Genomic DNA, 15,904 nt, shown 5'->3' with positions numbered 1-15,904 from the left:
GGGGAATGGCCCTAGTGTCACGACTTCCGCCGAAGTTGGCTCTCCTGCCTGTTCGGGCGGTGCTCGGCGGTCGTCGTCACCGTCCTACTAGCCACTACCGATCCCTTTTTCGTTTGTCTGTTGGTTTTGTCTTATTAGTTTCACCTGTGTGTATTTTAGTTTAATTAACGTCCTTATATGTAGTAGGTTGTCCCGCCCTTGTTTTGTGCGGGATTGTTTTTGTATTCATGTCATTTGGTGTAGTACTTGTGTTTTATTCTCCGGTCTATTTTGATCCTGTGTTGGATTATTCACCCTGTGTGTTGGGTTGACCGTGTTTTTTGTGCGCCGGAGAATAAACTGTCGAATCACTGAAACCTGTATATCCGGGCAGCGAAGAGACTAAATCCACGTCAGGCTAGATGGGCCATGTTTTTTACCAGGTTCCGGTTTACCCTCTCATACCGGCCAGGCTCCCAAAACACCAAAGCCGACGCGCTGTCCCGCCTCTATGATACCGAGGAGCGGTCCGTTGAGCCAACTCCCATCATTTCACCGTCATGTCTCGTGGCACCGGTGGTATGGGAGGTGAACGCGGAGATAGAGGAGGCCTCACGGTCATAGCCGGCCCCCCCTAACTGTCCAGTGGGGACTCAGTACATGCCGAGGGGTGTCCGGGACAAGCTGATCCGGTGGGCTCATACTCTCCCCTCCTCGGATCATCCTGGCATCGAGAGGACAGTGCGGAGTCTGAGAGGGAGATACTGGTGGCCCACGCTGGCAAAAGACGTGAGATTTTATGTCTCCTCCTGCTCAGTGTGTGCTCAGAGCAAGGCTCCTCGGCACCTGCCTAGAGGGAAATTACAACCCCTCCCCGTTCCACAACGGCCGTGGACACACTTATCGGTGGACTTTCTTACCGACCTTCCCCCGTCCCAGGGAAGTACTACGATCCTGGTCGTTGTGGATCGGTTTTCTAAGTCCTGTCATCTCATCCCGTTGCCCGGTCTCCCTACGGCCCAGCAGACTGCGGAGGCCTTGTTTACCCAGGTCTTCCGGCACTATGGGGTGCCTGAGGACATCGTTTCTGATCGGGGTCCCCAATTCACGTCCAGAGTGTGGAGGGTGTTTATGGAGAGACTGGGGGTCTCGGTCAGCTTAACCTCAGGTTTTCACCCCGAGAGTAATGGGTAGGTGGAGCGCGTAAACCAGGATGTGGGCAGGTTTCTGCGGTCCTATTGCCGGGACCGGCCTGGTGAGTGGGCAAGGTATGTTCCCTGGGCTGAACTAGCTCAGAACTCCCTACGCCACTCCTCAACTAACTTGTCCCCTTTTGAGTGTGTGTTAAGTTACCAGCCGGTCCTGGCCCCATGGCATCAGAGCCAGACCAAGGCTCCTGCGGTGGAGGAATGGGTACAGCGCTCCAAGGACACCTGGAAAGCCGTTCAGGACTCAATACGGTTAGCGGGAGAACGGCAGAAGAGGAGCGCTGACCAGCACCGCAGTGAGGCAGGGTCTGGCTCTCGACCCGAAACCTGCCCCTCCGCCTGCCCTGTCGGAAGCTGGGGCCGCAGTGTGTGGGGCCGTTCAAAGTCCTGAGGAGAATAAACGAGGTGTGTTACAGGTTACAACTTCCTAGGTATTACCGTATTAACCCCTCGTTTCATGTGTCTCTCCTCAGGCCGGTGGTGGCTGGTCCCCTGCAAGAAGGTGAAGTGCCTGAGGTCCCTCCGCCCCCTCTGGACATCGAGGGGTCCCCGGCGTACACAGTTTGGGGCATTCTGGATTCGAGACGCCGGGTGGGGGGCCTACAGTACCTCGTGGACTGGGAGGGGTAAGGTCCGGAGGAGAGATGCTGGGTTCCGGTGGGGGATATTTTGCACCCTTCTCTCCTGAGAGATTTCCACCGCCTCCACCCGGATCGCCCAGCACCTCGTCCTCCGGGTCGTCCTCGAGGACGGTGGCGGCGCGCTGCGAGGGCCGCGCGTCAGAGGGGGGGTACTGTCACGACTTCCGCCGAAGTTGGCTCTCCTGCCTGTTCGGGCGGTGCTCAGCGGTCGTCGTCACCGTCCTACTAGCCACTACCGATCCCTTTTTCGTTTGTCTGTTGGTTTTGTCTTATTAGTTTCACCTGTGTGTATTTTAGTTTAATTAATGTCCTTATATGTAGTAGGTTGTCCCGCCCTTGTTTTGTGCGGGATTGGTTTTGTATTCATGTAATTTGGTGTAGTACTTGTGTTTTATTCTCCGGTCTATTTTGATCCTGTGTTGGATTATTCACCCTGTGTGTTGGGTTGACCGTGTTTTTTGTGCGCCGGAGAATAAACTGTCGAATCACTGAAACCTGCTCTCTGCGCCTGATTCCACTCACCTTGATAAAATGTGACACCTAGCCCTAACCCTCCGATGCAACAGGTCCCAGATGTGCTCAATGGGATTGAAATCCGGGCTCTTCACTGGCCATGGCAAAACACTGACAGTCCTGTCTTGCAGGAAATCACACACCGAACGAGCAGTATGGCTGGTGGCATTGTCATGCTGGAGGGTCATGTCAGAATGAGCCTGCAGGAAGGGTACCACATGAGGGAGGAGGATGTCTTCCCTGTAACGCACAGCATTGAGATTGCCTGCAATGACAACAAGCTCAGTTCAATGATGCTGTGACACACCGCCCCAGACCATGATGGACCCTCCACCTCCAAATTGATTCTGCTCCAGAGTACAGGCTCATTCCATAAGCGATAAACGCAAATCCAACCATCACCCCTGGTGAGACAAAACCGTGACTTTTCAGTGAAGAGCACTTTTGCCAGTCCTGTCTGGTCCAGCGACGATGGGTTTGTGCCCATACGCGACGTTGTTGCCGGTGATATCTGGTGAGGACCTGCCTGCCTTACAACAAGCTTACAAGCCCTCAGTCCAGCCTCTCTCAGCCTATTGCGGACAGTCTGATGGAGGAATTGCACGTACCTGGTGTAACTCGGGCAGTTGTTTTTGCCATCCTGTACCTGTCCCGCATGTGTGATGTTCGGATGTACTGATCCTGTGCAGGTGTTGTTACATGTGGTCTGCCACTGCGAGGACGATCAGTTGTCCATCCTGTATCCCAGTAGCGCTGTCTTAGGCGTCTCACAGTACGGACATTGCTATTTATTGCGCTGGCCACATCTGCAGTCCTCATGCCTCCTTGCAGCATGCCTAAGGCACTTTCACACAGATGAGCAGGGACCCTGGGCATCTTTCTTTTGGTGTTTTTCAGAGTCAGTAGAAAGGCCTCTTTAGTGTCCTACGTTTTCATAACTGTGACCTTAATTGCCCACAGTCTGTAAGCTGTTAGTGTCTTAACGACCGTTCCACAGGTGCATGTTCATTAATTGTTTATGGTTCATTGAACAAGCATGGGAAACAGAGTTTACAATGAAGGTCTGTGAAGGTATCTAGATTTTTACGAATTTCTTTGAAAGACAGGGTCCTGAAAATGGGCCTTTTCTTTTTTTGCTGAGTTTACTTCCTCTGCCATGTAATTCCAGCTAATGCCTATCTTTGTCTTCTCAATATAGTTGGCGGACCTTGACGAGCCAGCCAATGAACTGTTCATTGATTTTATTTGACAATTTAACATTTTTGGTTATTGTCTTGTCAAAACACGCACATTTTAACACTTGTCAGGGATGACAGTCAATTACTTATTTACATTGTGGTCCCTTATTTCCATTCATAAGAACCTTGAATCCATATTAGAAGAAAAATAGTCATCCTGCAGCTTAAGTAAACTTGCAGACTATCTTTGTCTGGGTATTACATAGACAGTCAGAATAAGGAACTTACTTTGGAGAAGACCTTGACATAGGTTCACTCACTTCAATGATTTATCACAGAGAATACCTTGAATGTATGTATTCTCTAAGTTAAGTTAAGGTCTTTATGTACCTGCCACCCAAGTCATGGCCCTGAGAGAGCGAGAGATGGAATAAATAAAGAGAGATACCAAATGTTCTTGTGCCAGTCAATTATTTAGGAAGTAAAACATGGTCCATCATCCGCCGCTCTGCTTTTGCTACTCTAAACCTGTATGGCACCGACTCATATCAGGATATAGATTTAGCCGATACTTGAATTTTCCTCAGCACTGCCCCAGTGTCCTCAGTACTGCTCCAGGAAGAAAGAGGCCTTCTCTGGAGCATACATAGTGTTTTTCTTTTCTGCTGTTTCTGTATGTGTATGTTGTAATTATTTTATATATACAGTGATATACAGTGCCTTCAGAAAGTATTCACACCCCTGGCATACACACAATACCCCATAATGTTAAAGTGGAATTATGTTTTTTTTATTCTGCAAGTTAATAGAAAATTAAAAGCTGAAATGTGTTCATTCAATAAGTATTCAACCCCTTTGTTATGGCAATGGGTTTGATAGTGTTTAACATGATTTTTGAATGACTACCTCATCTTTATACCCCACATGTACAATTATCTGTAAGGGCCCTCAGTCCAGCAGTCAATTTCAAACACAGATTCAACCACAAAGACCAAGGAGTTTTTCCAATGCCTCGCAAAGAAGGGCACCTATTGGTAGATGGGTCAAAATAAGACATTGAAAATCCCTTTGAGCATGGTGAAGTTATTAATTACATTGGTGTATCAATACACCCAGTCACTACAAAGATACAGACGTCCTTCCAGACGTCCGTCCATCTCAGTTGCCAAATAGAAAGGAAACCGCTCTCAGGATTTCACCATTAAAACAGTTCCAGAGTTTAACTCCGAGGATGGATCAAAAACATTGTAGTTACTCCACAATACTAACCTAATTGACAGAGTGAAAAGAAGGAAGCCTGTACAGAATACAAATATTCCAAAACGTTCATCCTGTTTGTGACAAGGCACTAAAGTAATATTGCAAAGAAATTAACATTATTTCCTGAATACAAAATGTTATGTTTGGGTCAAATCCAATACAACACATTACTGAGTACCAATCTGCATATTCTGAAGCATCGTGGTGGCTGCATCATGTTATGGGTATGCTTGTAAATTAAGGACTGGGGAGTTTCAGGACAAATAATAAACTAAATGGAGCTAAATTTGCATACCGTAGATTTGTGCGTGTGTGTGTGTACGTTTGCATAAATCGCTGTAGTTACTCTGGCTCAGACATAAAGTTCACCGTACTCTATTGGGCTTGCTGAGGTTGGCACTGTTGAAGGCCCAGACAATATGAGTAGCATTCTTTTCTCCTTTCTCTCGCTCTCTCTCTCTCTCCCTTTCTACTTCTCTCCAATTTGCTCTCTTCCGTTCTATCCCTCTCTCTCTTCCTCTCTCCCTTTCTCTTGCTCTCTCATACTCTCTCTCATCATTCTCCCTCTCCATCCTCTGTCTCGCTCTCTGTGCGAACCCAAAGGAGAGGCTTAAAGAGTTAGGTTTGTGAAACCTAACACCCCACTGTAGCAGACTTCCTATGAGAGCTGCTGAGGCTCTCACACCCCACACTTCAAAGCTCAGACACTGCTCTTTGAAACCTTAGAAGTAGGTATGGTTCTGTTGTCTTATGGCTTCAGTGTATTTCTTCCTGGGTTTACTTTTTTATTCCTCGGGCTGTTCGCTGGCAATCTTTGTTCTTCTATTTATGTGTTTGTCTGTTGACTGTGTGTGTGTGTGTGTGTGTGTGTGTGTGTGTGTGTGTGTGTGTGTGTGTGTGTGTGTGTGTGTGTGTGTGTGTGTGTGTGTGTGTGTGTGTGTGTGTGTCTTACACAAGTCAAATGTAATGGAGTCTGTTGCACATGTTTTTAATGGTTGCCGTTCGTACAAGACCTGTACATAGCTAGACATGACTGCCTTGTCGACTTGATAGGTACTGAGGTGAGACCGGTAGCCTCACCGACAGCACACATTCACAAACATTCTCTTGTCATTGGAGGCTGGTTCGATGTTGACGATGATGTGTTTTCTTGTATACCAACTATGGCAGATATTATTGTTGAGGGGGGACGCCAGAGGGAGGTGCTCATTTTGGAAGTGAGTTGCTCTTTTCACTCTTACATGGAGCAGGCCTTTGCTGACAAGTTACTAAAATACCAGCCCCTCAGTGTCACGTCTGAACAGCCTCGGTTAGAAAGTGCAAGTTTGTGGTGCTGATATTCGGGAGTCTCGGCCATCTACATAGGCTGAGAGTACACGGTATTCAGATTTCAGTCCTGCATAAGACCGAGGCAAAGCAGCTAACGAGGTACTGCTCCGTGTCAGCAGTCATGGGCAGCCTAGCTCTGTGGAGAAGGAGGTGCTATCTATATCCATAAGTGTCCAAATATCCATGTCCTTAGAAATGTTGGAATCCTTCTCGAGTGTAATGTGATTTGTGGATTCAAAAAAGGTATTTCATATTTGTGTGTGTGTTTGCATGCGTTAGTGCTGCTAGAGTGCGTCTGTGTCCTATTGTGCACACGTGTCTGTGCGTGCATGCGTGTCCACATACCTCCTCCAAGAGTCCTCTTACCCCTTGGATCTTCTACACCGTTGTCTCATCAATGTGGCCTGTAGCCTGAGAGGAGGCATGTCTACAAGATAAGCACTGTGTTCTCGTATGCCTTCGCCGCTACACATGTGCCTGACATTCCCACTGAGTTGGGCACTGTGGAGAATGCACTGTGATGAGAGTCTCCATTCTCTGACAGAACCCATTTACTGTGCGCTCTCAGAGAGCGAGCAGAGCGAGGCTCGTCCACACCACAGCTTTTTGTATTGGTATCAATACAGCTCTTCTGAGAGAATGAGGTATTAGATGAAGAAAGAGAGAGGGAGAATGAGATCTGCTTTTCATCAGGAGGCACTTTGAGAATGAGTAAAGGTGAGACTGAGGCCTTTTAATATCCACTCACAATTAGAGACTCACCTTCAGAGATGGGGCTGTGTCCCAAATGGCTCCCCATTCCTTACAGTGCACTACTTTTGACCAGAGCCCGGTTTCCCAAAGGCATCTTAAGGCTAAGTTCATTGTTAGAACATAGGATCCAATAGTGATGAACTTAGCCTTAAGATGCTTTTGGGAAACCGGGCCCTGGTCAAAAGTAGTACACAAAATAGTGAATAGGGTGCCATTTGGGATGCAGGCACACTCTCCTTTCATACCTCTGTTGATAGAACATAAGTTATTATAGGCTAGTAGTTCTGTACTTCTAAAGTACACTCTAAAGAATGTACTTCAAAGTCTGGTATTTATTTGTTGTTGTGTGACATCACTTGGTGGTCTTTCACTATCAGCTCTCCACCAATCAGAGAGCGGACAGTTTCCACCTACTCCCTCTATTGGCTGTTTTGCCTGAGATAGTGACTGTCACATGCTGGAATCACTACAGTCATCGGACGGTATTCATTTAGTAGCTCCAATCTGCAGCCAGACCTGGCTCCATTATGGGGACCTGTTTCCCTAATGTGTGCAGTCAGACTGAATTACAGAGACTGGTGGTGTGTAGTGTGTGTAATGTGTAGAGCAGCACCCACCACTATTCTGAGTCATCTCTGAATCATCACTAAAGTATACTCCAGTCAGATCCAGGGCCAATCCCAGACCGAAAGGCTGTAGCATCTAGCTCTTTTTTTCCCCCACGCGTCAGCATTTATTTTCAGCCTCCATTTTGGATCGGAACACAGTAAACCGTGCGCTAATTACGAGGCTAACCCAATCAGCGGAGGGAGGATTTGCTGGAGACTGTGTGTACTTTTACTTGGAGACGATGTAATGACTTTTGGTGCTAAGGTACGGGGCAAAGCAGCAGAGCCTGTCCCTGTCTCGTCCCGCAGCTAGAGGAGCCTGTCGGTCTTTTATTAGTTAGATGATTGGAGAAATCAGAGAAAGAAACTGATTGTGCATCACTATGTTACTGGTACATTTATTCCATGATTGCACCGGTGTTTCAACTGTAAATCCTTAATGGTGACCTTGAGGGAGATGATTGAAGATGTCATGATGTTTGTATTGGGATTGAATGAAGGTTGTTTGATGGTCAGACTAAGAAACCAACCTGAATGTGAGTGGCATGTATACAGAACAAAAATAGAAATGCAACATGCACCAATTTTAACGATTTTACTGAGTTACAGTTCATATAATAAAATCAGTCAATTGAAATAAATTCATTAGGCCCTAATCTATGGATCTCACAAGACTGGGAAGGGGCGCAGCCATGGGTGGGCCTGGGAGGGCATCAGTTTTTCCCCACAAAAGGAATTTATTACAGACAGAAATACTACTGAGCTTCATCAGCTGTCCTGGTGGCTGGTCTCAGACGATCCCACAGGTGAAGAAGCCGGATGTGGAGGTCCTGCACTTGCACGGTTAGACATGGTCAGCGGTTGTGAGGCCGTTTGGACTTATAATATTATCTTCATTTTCTTCAATATCTTGCAACATTTGCTCACTGATGAATGCAAACCACACCAAAACATGGTCCTGTTCTGTTCTTTGATTATAGTTTGGCAGGAATGGTATGGACGTACTGCCAAATTCTCTAAAATGATATTGGCTGCGGCTTATGGTAGAGAAATTAACATTAAATTCTCTGGCAACAGCTCTGGTGGACATTCCTGCAGGCAGCATGTCAACTGCACACTCCCTCAACTTGAGACATGTATGGCATTGTGTTGTGTGACAAAACTGAACATTTTAAAGTGGCCTTTTATTGTCCCCAACACAAGGTGCACCTGTGTAATGGTCATGCTGTTGAATCAGCTTCCTTATATGCCACACCTGTCAGGTGGATTGATTATCTTGGCAAAGGAGAAAAGCTCACTAACAGGGATGTAAACAAATTTGTGCACAACATTTAAGAGAAATAAGCTTTTTGTGGGACATTTTTTTCATTTCTTGGATCTTTTATTTCAGCTCATGAAACATGGGATAAACACTTGTTGCCTTTAAATTTTTGTTCAGTGTAGCTACACTAACACTACTAATACTAACAGTCAATGCTGTTACTGTAACAGCAGGGACATGAATGTAACTATAATGAACTATGTAACATAATGAATCATGTAACGGTATTGACCATTTTATGTGTGCGATGGCAATCTCAGACTAAAGTATGAAGTGAATGATAGAGCAGCGGAATAATTTAGTGTGAGTCGTCAGGCTAGGTCATTCAGCAGCGTGCATGTGAACAGCGTGTAGGTCTAGTGATCTACTATTACTAACAGTCAATGCTTTAACTGTGATAGTATTGACAGTGATGTAAAGGTAATGACCATATTGTTTCTACTCATCCACAATGGAGAGGTTTGGTTGGATATGATGCTCAGACAGCAGCCTGCATGTAAACAGCATGTAGATGTACTATTACTAACAGTCAATGCTGTTACTCTAACAGTATTATTGTCTGTGATGTAACGGTAATGGACATTTTGTTTATGCTCATTCACAATAGAGGTTGGTTTGGTTGGAAATTGGATTTTGTTTAGATCTTCCACTGCAGAACAGACCGCTAGTTTCTGTCCACTGTGGTCTCTTTCTTTTACAGTATCTTTGTTATTTATTGATAGCGGATGTATTCTCAAAATACTTGTTTTAGTGGTGCAAGGTACAGTGGTGCTATCTTTGTCTTTGTCACTCCCCTCTCTCCCTCGCTCCCCCCTTGCTAGGCTGTCTTCACCAGCTTCTGCCGGCTGTACTAACGAGCAGTGCTTTCACACTCATAGGAAAATTATGATGATACAGCAGAAACGACACAGAGACAATGCACAGCGGGGAGAGAGAGAGAGTGAGGCAGGATGAGAAAGAAAGGCACCATCACTCTTTTTTCCCCCTGCACTACTACATCTACATGTATCCCTGGGGTGCATTACATCTCTGTCTCTCCCTCTGCCTCACTTACTCTCCATTTTATTCACTTATTTGTCATCATTCACTGTGTTTTCCTCTCTTTGTCCTACTTAGATTCCCCCACTAACCTCCTCCGCTTCCTCCTTTTCTCACTTTCTCTGTTGTTAAATCTTCCTCCCTTCTCCCCACCCGTCCTTGCCCCACCACCTAAAGTGTCATGGGTCACTAAGTGGACTGCTTATACACTAAACAAAAATATAAAATATGTAGGTCCCATGTTTCATGAGCAGAAATAAAAGATCCCCAGAAGTGTTCCATATGCACATAAAGATTATTTCTCTCAAATGTTGTGCACAAATTTGTTTATATCCCTGTTAGTGAGCATTGGCAAGATAATCCATGGCGTTGTGTGGGTGAGCGGTGGGGTTATGGTATGGGCAGGCATACACTACGGAAAACAAACACAATTTCATTTTATCGATTGAAATTTGAATGAATACAAATAGAGGCCCATTTTTTTTTATGTATCTGTGACCAACAGATGCATATCTGTATTCCCAGTCATGTAAAATCAGGGCCTAATGAATTTGTTTCAATTGACTGATATCCTCATATGAACTGTTACTCAGTAAAATCAATACAATTGTTGCGTTCATATTTTTGTTTTGTATATAAGCCTGTGATTCAACACACCTACAAAGCATCCTCTTCCCTCCTCTGACTCTTTCTGTGCCTTTATGACAGAACTGTGATCTAACATTCTGTCCTTGTGTTATGTGTTATGCATAGTGTGCTACTAAAGCCTCGGTGTTCAACACTCACTCACACACACCCACATGCACACATGATATACACACCCACTTGTAAATGCACACCCTCACTCATTCCTTTCTGCCTATTCTCTCAATGACAGAAGCTCCTTTCCCTATGTATTTATACCCCATTTGCATCCAAGCTTCACAGTCATCACATTCTCCATCATTCCTCTTCCTTTCCCTCTTTTACTATCTCTTACTCTAGTCTCCTCTCTCTCCTCCCCCCCTCTCTCCATCTCATTCCCTCTTTCTCTCTCTTTCCCCTCTCTCGTTTTCTTCCCTCCTGTCTCTCCCACTCTCTCTAAATATAGTCCCTTTGAAGCATGGCTGTGTTTCTTTTTACAACACTGGCGAGACAAAAATCTGTCATCCAACATCTGAGAGAGGAGTGGGGTACGAGCGATGAGATAAGATTGATGCCAGGGAAAGAACAGTGGTTAAGGGATATGATATTCTTCTCTCTGCATATGTGTAATGCAAACAAAGAGAAGGGAAAAGACAGAGGTATCGATTGTGGTAGAGAAAAATACCCAGAAAAGGAGAAATGTTACTACACTATAATGAGAGGGAGGGAGAGAGAGAGCGAAGTGATCCTCATTTTGTAATTGAATAATAATCTCCCTTGAGACCTGACCTAGTATTGTGTCTGTGGGAGTGTGCATGTGTGTGCTTGTTCACTCATGTGTGCGTTTGCTCATTTTCTGTGTGTGTGTGTGTGTGTGTGTGTGTGTGTGTGTGTGTGTGTGTGTGTGTGTGTGTGTGTGTGTGTGTGTGTGTGTGAGAGAGAGATTGTAATTGAGAGAAAGAGTGCGAGAAAGAAGAGGGTGAGAGAGGAAACCCTAGGGCTGAATGCAACGCAGTACTGCCGCCTAATGTTACATAGTAGTAAATACCGCTCTAGATGTTGCAGATTTCCCCTGCCATTTATCCTGACACAGCTAAGGATATCTCACATCTAATCAATTGTCCTTTCCATCCCTTCAAGATAAGCATAATAAGTTTGTATAATAATACTTTGTACAATTATGATAATGAGTGTACAGTTGAAGTTGGAAGTTTACATACACCTTAGCCAAATACATTTAAACTCAGTTTTTCACAATTCCTGACATTTAATCCTAGTAACAATTCCCTGTCTTTGGTCAGTTAGGATCACAACTTTATTTTAAGAATGTGAAATACCAGAATAATAGCAGAGAGAATGATTTCTTTCAGCTTTTATTTATTTCATCACATTCCTAGTGGGTCAGAAGTTCACATACAATCAATTAGTATTTGGTAGCATTACCTTTAAATTGTTTAACTTGGGTCAAACGTTTCAGGTAGCCTTCCACAAGCTTCCCAAGCATAAGCTGGGTGAGCTCCTGACAGAGCTGGTGTAACTGAATCAGGTTTATAGGCCTGCACACGCTTTTTCAGTTCTGCCAACAAATGTTCTATAGGATTGAGGTCAGGGCTTTGTGACGGCCACTCCAATACCTTATCTTGAGAAGTTGTTTCAATATGGCCACATAATTTCCCTTCCTCATCATGCCATCTACTTTGTGAAGTGCACCAGTCCCTCCTGCAGCAAAGAACCCCCCCCCACACACACACACACACACACACACACACACACACAACATTGTGCTCCCACCCCCGTGCTTCACAGTTGGGATGGGTGTTCTTCGGCTTGCAAGCTTCCCCCAAACATAACACTGGTCATTATGGCCAAACAGTTCTATTTTTGTTTCATCAGACCAGAGGACATTTCTCCAAAAAGTACGATCTTTGTCCCCATGTGCAGTTGCAAACCATAGTCTGGCTTTTTTATGGCGGTTTTGGAGCAGTGGCTTCTTCCTTGCTGAGCGGCCTTTCAGGTTATGTCGATTTAGGACTCGTTTTACTGTGGATATAGATACTTTTGTACCTGTTTCCTCCAGCATCTTCACAAGGTCCTTTGCTGTTGTTCTGGGATTGATTTGCACTTTCCGCACCAAAGTACGTTCATCTCTAGGAGACAGAACGCGTCTCCTTCCTGAGCGGTATGACAGCTGCTTGGTCCCATGGTGTTTATACTTGCGTACTATTGTTTGTACAGATGAACATGGTACCCTTATGACATCATTTTCTGAAATTTTCCAAGCTGTTTAAAGACACAGTCAACTTAGTGTATGTAAACTTCTGACCCACTGGAATTGTGATACAGTGAATTATAAGTGAAATAATCTGTCTGTAAACAATTGTTGGAAACATTTCTTGTGTCATGCACAAAGTAGATGTCCTAACCGACTTGCCAAAACTACTTTTGGCAAGTTTGTTAATTAACAGGACATTTGTGGAGTGGTTGAAAATACGAGTTTTATTATTTCATTTTACCTTTATTTAACTAGGCAAGTCAGTTAAGAACAATTTCTTATTTTCAATGACGGCCTAGGAACAGTGGGTTAACTGCCTTCAACTGTACATAGTATTGTTAACTGCCATGTTATTGGGTAGGATGTTAAATCATGTCACCTCATTTCCTCACCTAAGGCTAAAGCGTTGACTGTATACACACACACGCACACATACTTCACATGTCCCAACCCTAGACTGACCTTCAGGACCTTCTAACACACTGGTACACTGTGTTCGGTCGCCATGGGACCCTTCACATGTCAGGGTATCCCTCCTCCCTGTGGTAGAAGAGCTACATGTCTTCAATGGCATGATCTCCTTCCGCCTCACTGACCTAGACTATGACATGCTCATGGGAATAACAGTAGGCTTGAAGGATTGGGTATTATTTTCTGCAGCAACCCTGGTTGGTTTTGGGACTGGGAATAGAGTGAGAACATTACTATGTGTACAGGTAAAGTAGTCCCTCCCTGAGTTTTATACTATGCTGTTACTCATTGTTGTATTTTTTTCTTCTCTTTTTTTCTTCTCTTTTTTTCTTCTTCCTTCATCTCCCTCCACCTTTCTCTTCTTCCTCTCCAACCTCTCTCGCCAGTCTACGGACGGAGGGCTACACGGTGCAGGTGGCGGTGAACGACTACCTGGACATCTACTGCCCACACTACAACACTACCGCCGCCAGCCAGCGGGGGACACTGGAGCGCCTTGTGGCCGAGCAGTACGTCCTCTACATGGTCAGCTACCGCGGCTACCGCACCTGCGACCCCCAGATGGGCTTCAAGCGCTGGGAGTGCAACCGGCCGCACGCGCCCCACGCACCCATCAAGTTCTCTGAGAAGTTCCAGCGCTACAGTGCCTTCTCCCTGGGCTACGAGTTCAACGTGGGTCATGAGTACTACTACATATGTGAGTGGAATATTTCTATTCTAAGTGTATATAGAAGTCCACTACCGGTCAAAAGATTTAGAACACCTACTCATTCATTCTTTATTTTTACATTGCAGAATATTAGTGAAGACAAACTATGAAATAACACATATGGAATCATGTAGTAACCAAAAAGGTGTTAATCAAATAGCCACCCTTTGCCTTGATGACAGCTTTGCACACTCTTGGGATTCTCTCAACCTGCATCATGAGGTGGTCACCTGGAATGCATTTCAATTAACAGGTGTGCCTTCTTAACCTCTCTAGGCTAGATAGGACGCTACCGTCCCACCTGACCAACATCCAGTGAAAGTGCAGGGCGCCAAATTCAAACTACAGAATTGTAAATATTTAACATTCTTGAAAATACACATGCAATATGTCAAAATAAGGCTTAACTTCTTGTTAATCCAGCCACGGTGTCAGATTTCAAAAAGGCTTTACGGCGAAAGCAAATTATGCGATTATGTCTATTTATTTGGCGCGTTTGATCCAGAAAAACACCGGTTCCAACTCGCGCAACATGACTACAAAATATGTAATAAGTTACCTGTAATCTTTGCCCAAACATTTCAAACAACTTTCCTAATCCAACTTTAGGTATTTTTTAACGTAATCGATCAAATTTGAGACGGGATAAACTGCGTTCAATAGCAGATAAAAACAAAGTGGAGCGAGCTTTCAGGTCGACTCGACCCTCGTTCTGAACAGCCCTACTTCTTCATTTCTCAAAGGAAAAACATCAACCAATTTCTAAAGACTGTTGACATCCAGTGGAAGCGATAGGAACTGCAAGCAAGTACCTTAGAAATCAAGATCCACATAGAAAAGAGAGTGACCTCAAAAAATAAATCCTGGATGGTTTGTCCTCGGGGTTTCGCCTGCCAAATAAGTTGTTATACTCACAGACATCATTCAAACAGTTTTAGAAACTTCAAAGTGTTTTCTATCCAAATCTACTAATGATATGCATATCCTGGCTTCTGGGCCTGAGTAGCAGGCAGTTTACTTTGGGCACACTTTTCATCCAGATGTGAAAATACAGCCCCCTAGCCTAGAGAGGTTAAAAGTTAATTTCTTTCCTTAAAGCATTTGAGCTAATCAGTTGTGTTGTGACAAGGTAGGAGTGGTATACAGAAGATAGCCCTATTTGGTAAAAGACCAAGTCCATATTATGGCAAGAACAGCTCAAATAAGCAAAGAGAAACAACAGTCCATCATTACTTTATGACATGAAGCTCAGTCAATACGGAAAATTTAAAGAACTTTGAAAGTTTCTTCAAGTGCAGTCGCAAAAACCATCAAGTGCTTTGAGGACTCCCACAGGAATGGAAGACCCAGAGTTACCTCTGCTGCAGGAAAAGCAGCCAACAAGTGCTCAGCATATGTGGAAACTCCTTCAAGACTGTTTGAAAAGCATTCCAGGTGGAGCTGGTTGAGGGAATGCCAAGATTGTGCAAAGCTGTCATCAAGGCAAATAGTGGCTACTTTGATTAATCTAAAATGTATTTGAATTTTTAACACTTTTTTGGTTACTACATGATTCCATATGTGTTATTTCATAATTTTGATGTCTTGTAGAAAATATTAAAAAGAAAGGAAAACCCTTAATTTAGTAGGTGTTCTAAAAGTTTGGACCGGTAGTGTATAATAATGATGTAATGATGAGTAAGGAGCTGAGATACTCGTTCTCTACATCGTGTTATAGTCGAGTAATGACAATAGGTTGCATGGGCTATCTATATAGCGCTTTCCCAAGTGCAGGTACTTTACGTCGTAAGTGGAAATTCGCTTCAGCCATTAGCAATGTGTAGCACTCACCCACATACCTTAGTAAGTTAGAGTTGGACTATTACAGCATTCAATTTGTGAGTCATTAAACTACTTTAGGTCATTTAACTCTTACACCACATTCCTAAATATAATTTGTTCTTTGTGAATAAACGGTTGCATCCCATTATTGGTTGCATCCCATTTGGCACCCTATTCCA

General features: G+C 44.4%; 1 protein-coding gene across 1 annotated transcript in view; it reads left to right on the top strand.

Moving 5' to 3' along the window:
• Positions 1-15,904, top strand: part of LOC112229365 (ephrin-A3) — an 83,338-nt gene that overhangs the window by 53,103 nt on the left and 14,331 nt on the right. Inside the window, exon 2 of the mRNA XM_042310478.1 lies at positions 13,582-13,892. Coding sequence (XP_042166412.1) covers positions 13,582-13,892 — 311 coding nt within the window. The remainder of the gene's footprint in view (positions 1-13,581; positions 13,893-15,904) is intronic.

Source organism: Oncorhynchus tshawytscha, linkage group LG31, assembly GCF_018296145.1.
Source record: "Oncorhynchus tshawytscha isolate Ot180627B linkage group LG31, Otsh_v2.0, whole genome shotgun sequence".
NCBI classification, from domain to species: Eukaryota; Metazoa; Chordata; class Actinopteri; order Salmoniformes; family Salmonidae; genus Oncorhynchus; species Oncorhynchus tshawytscha.
This window is presented reverse-complemented; position numbering and strand designations above follow the sequence as displayed.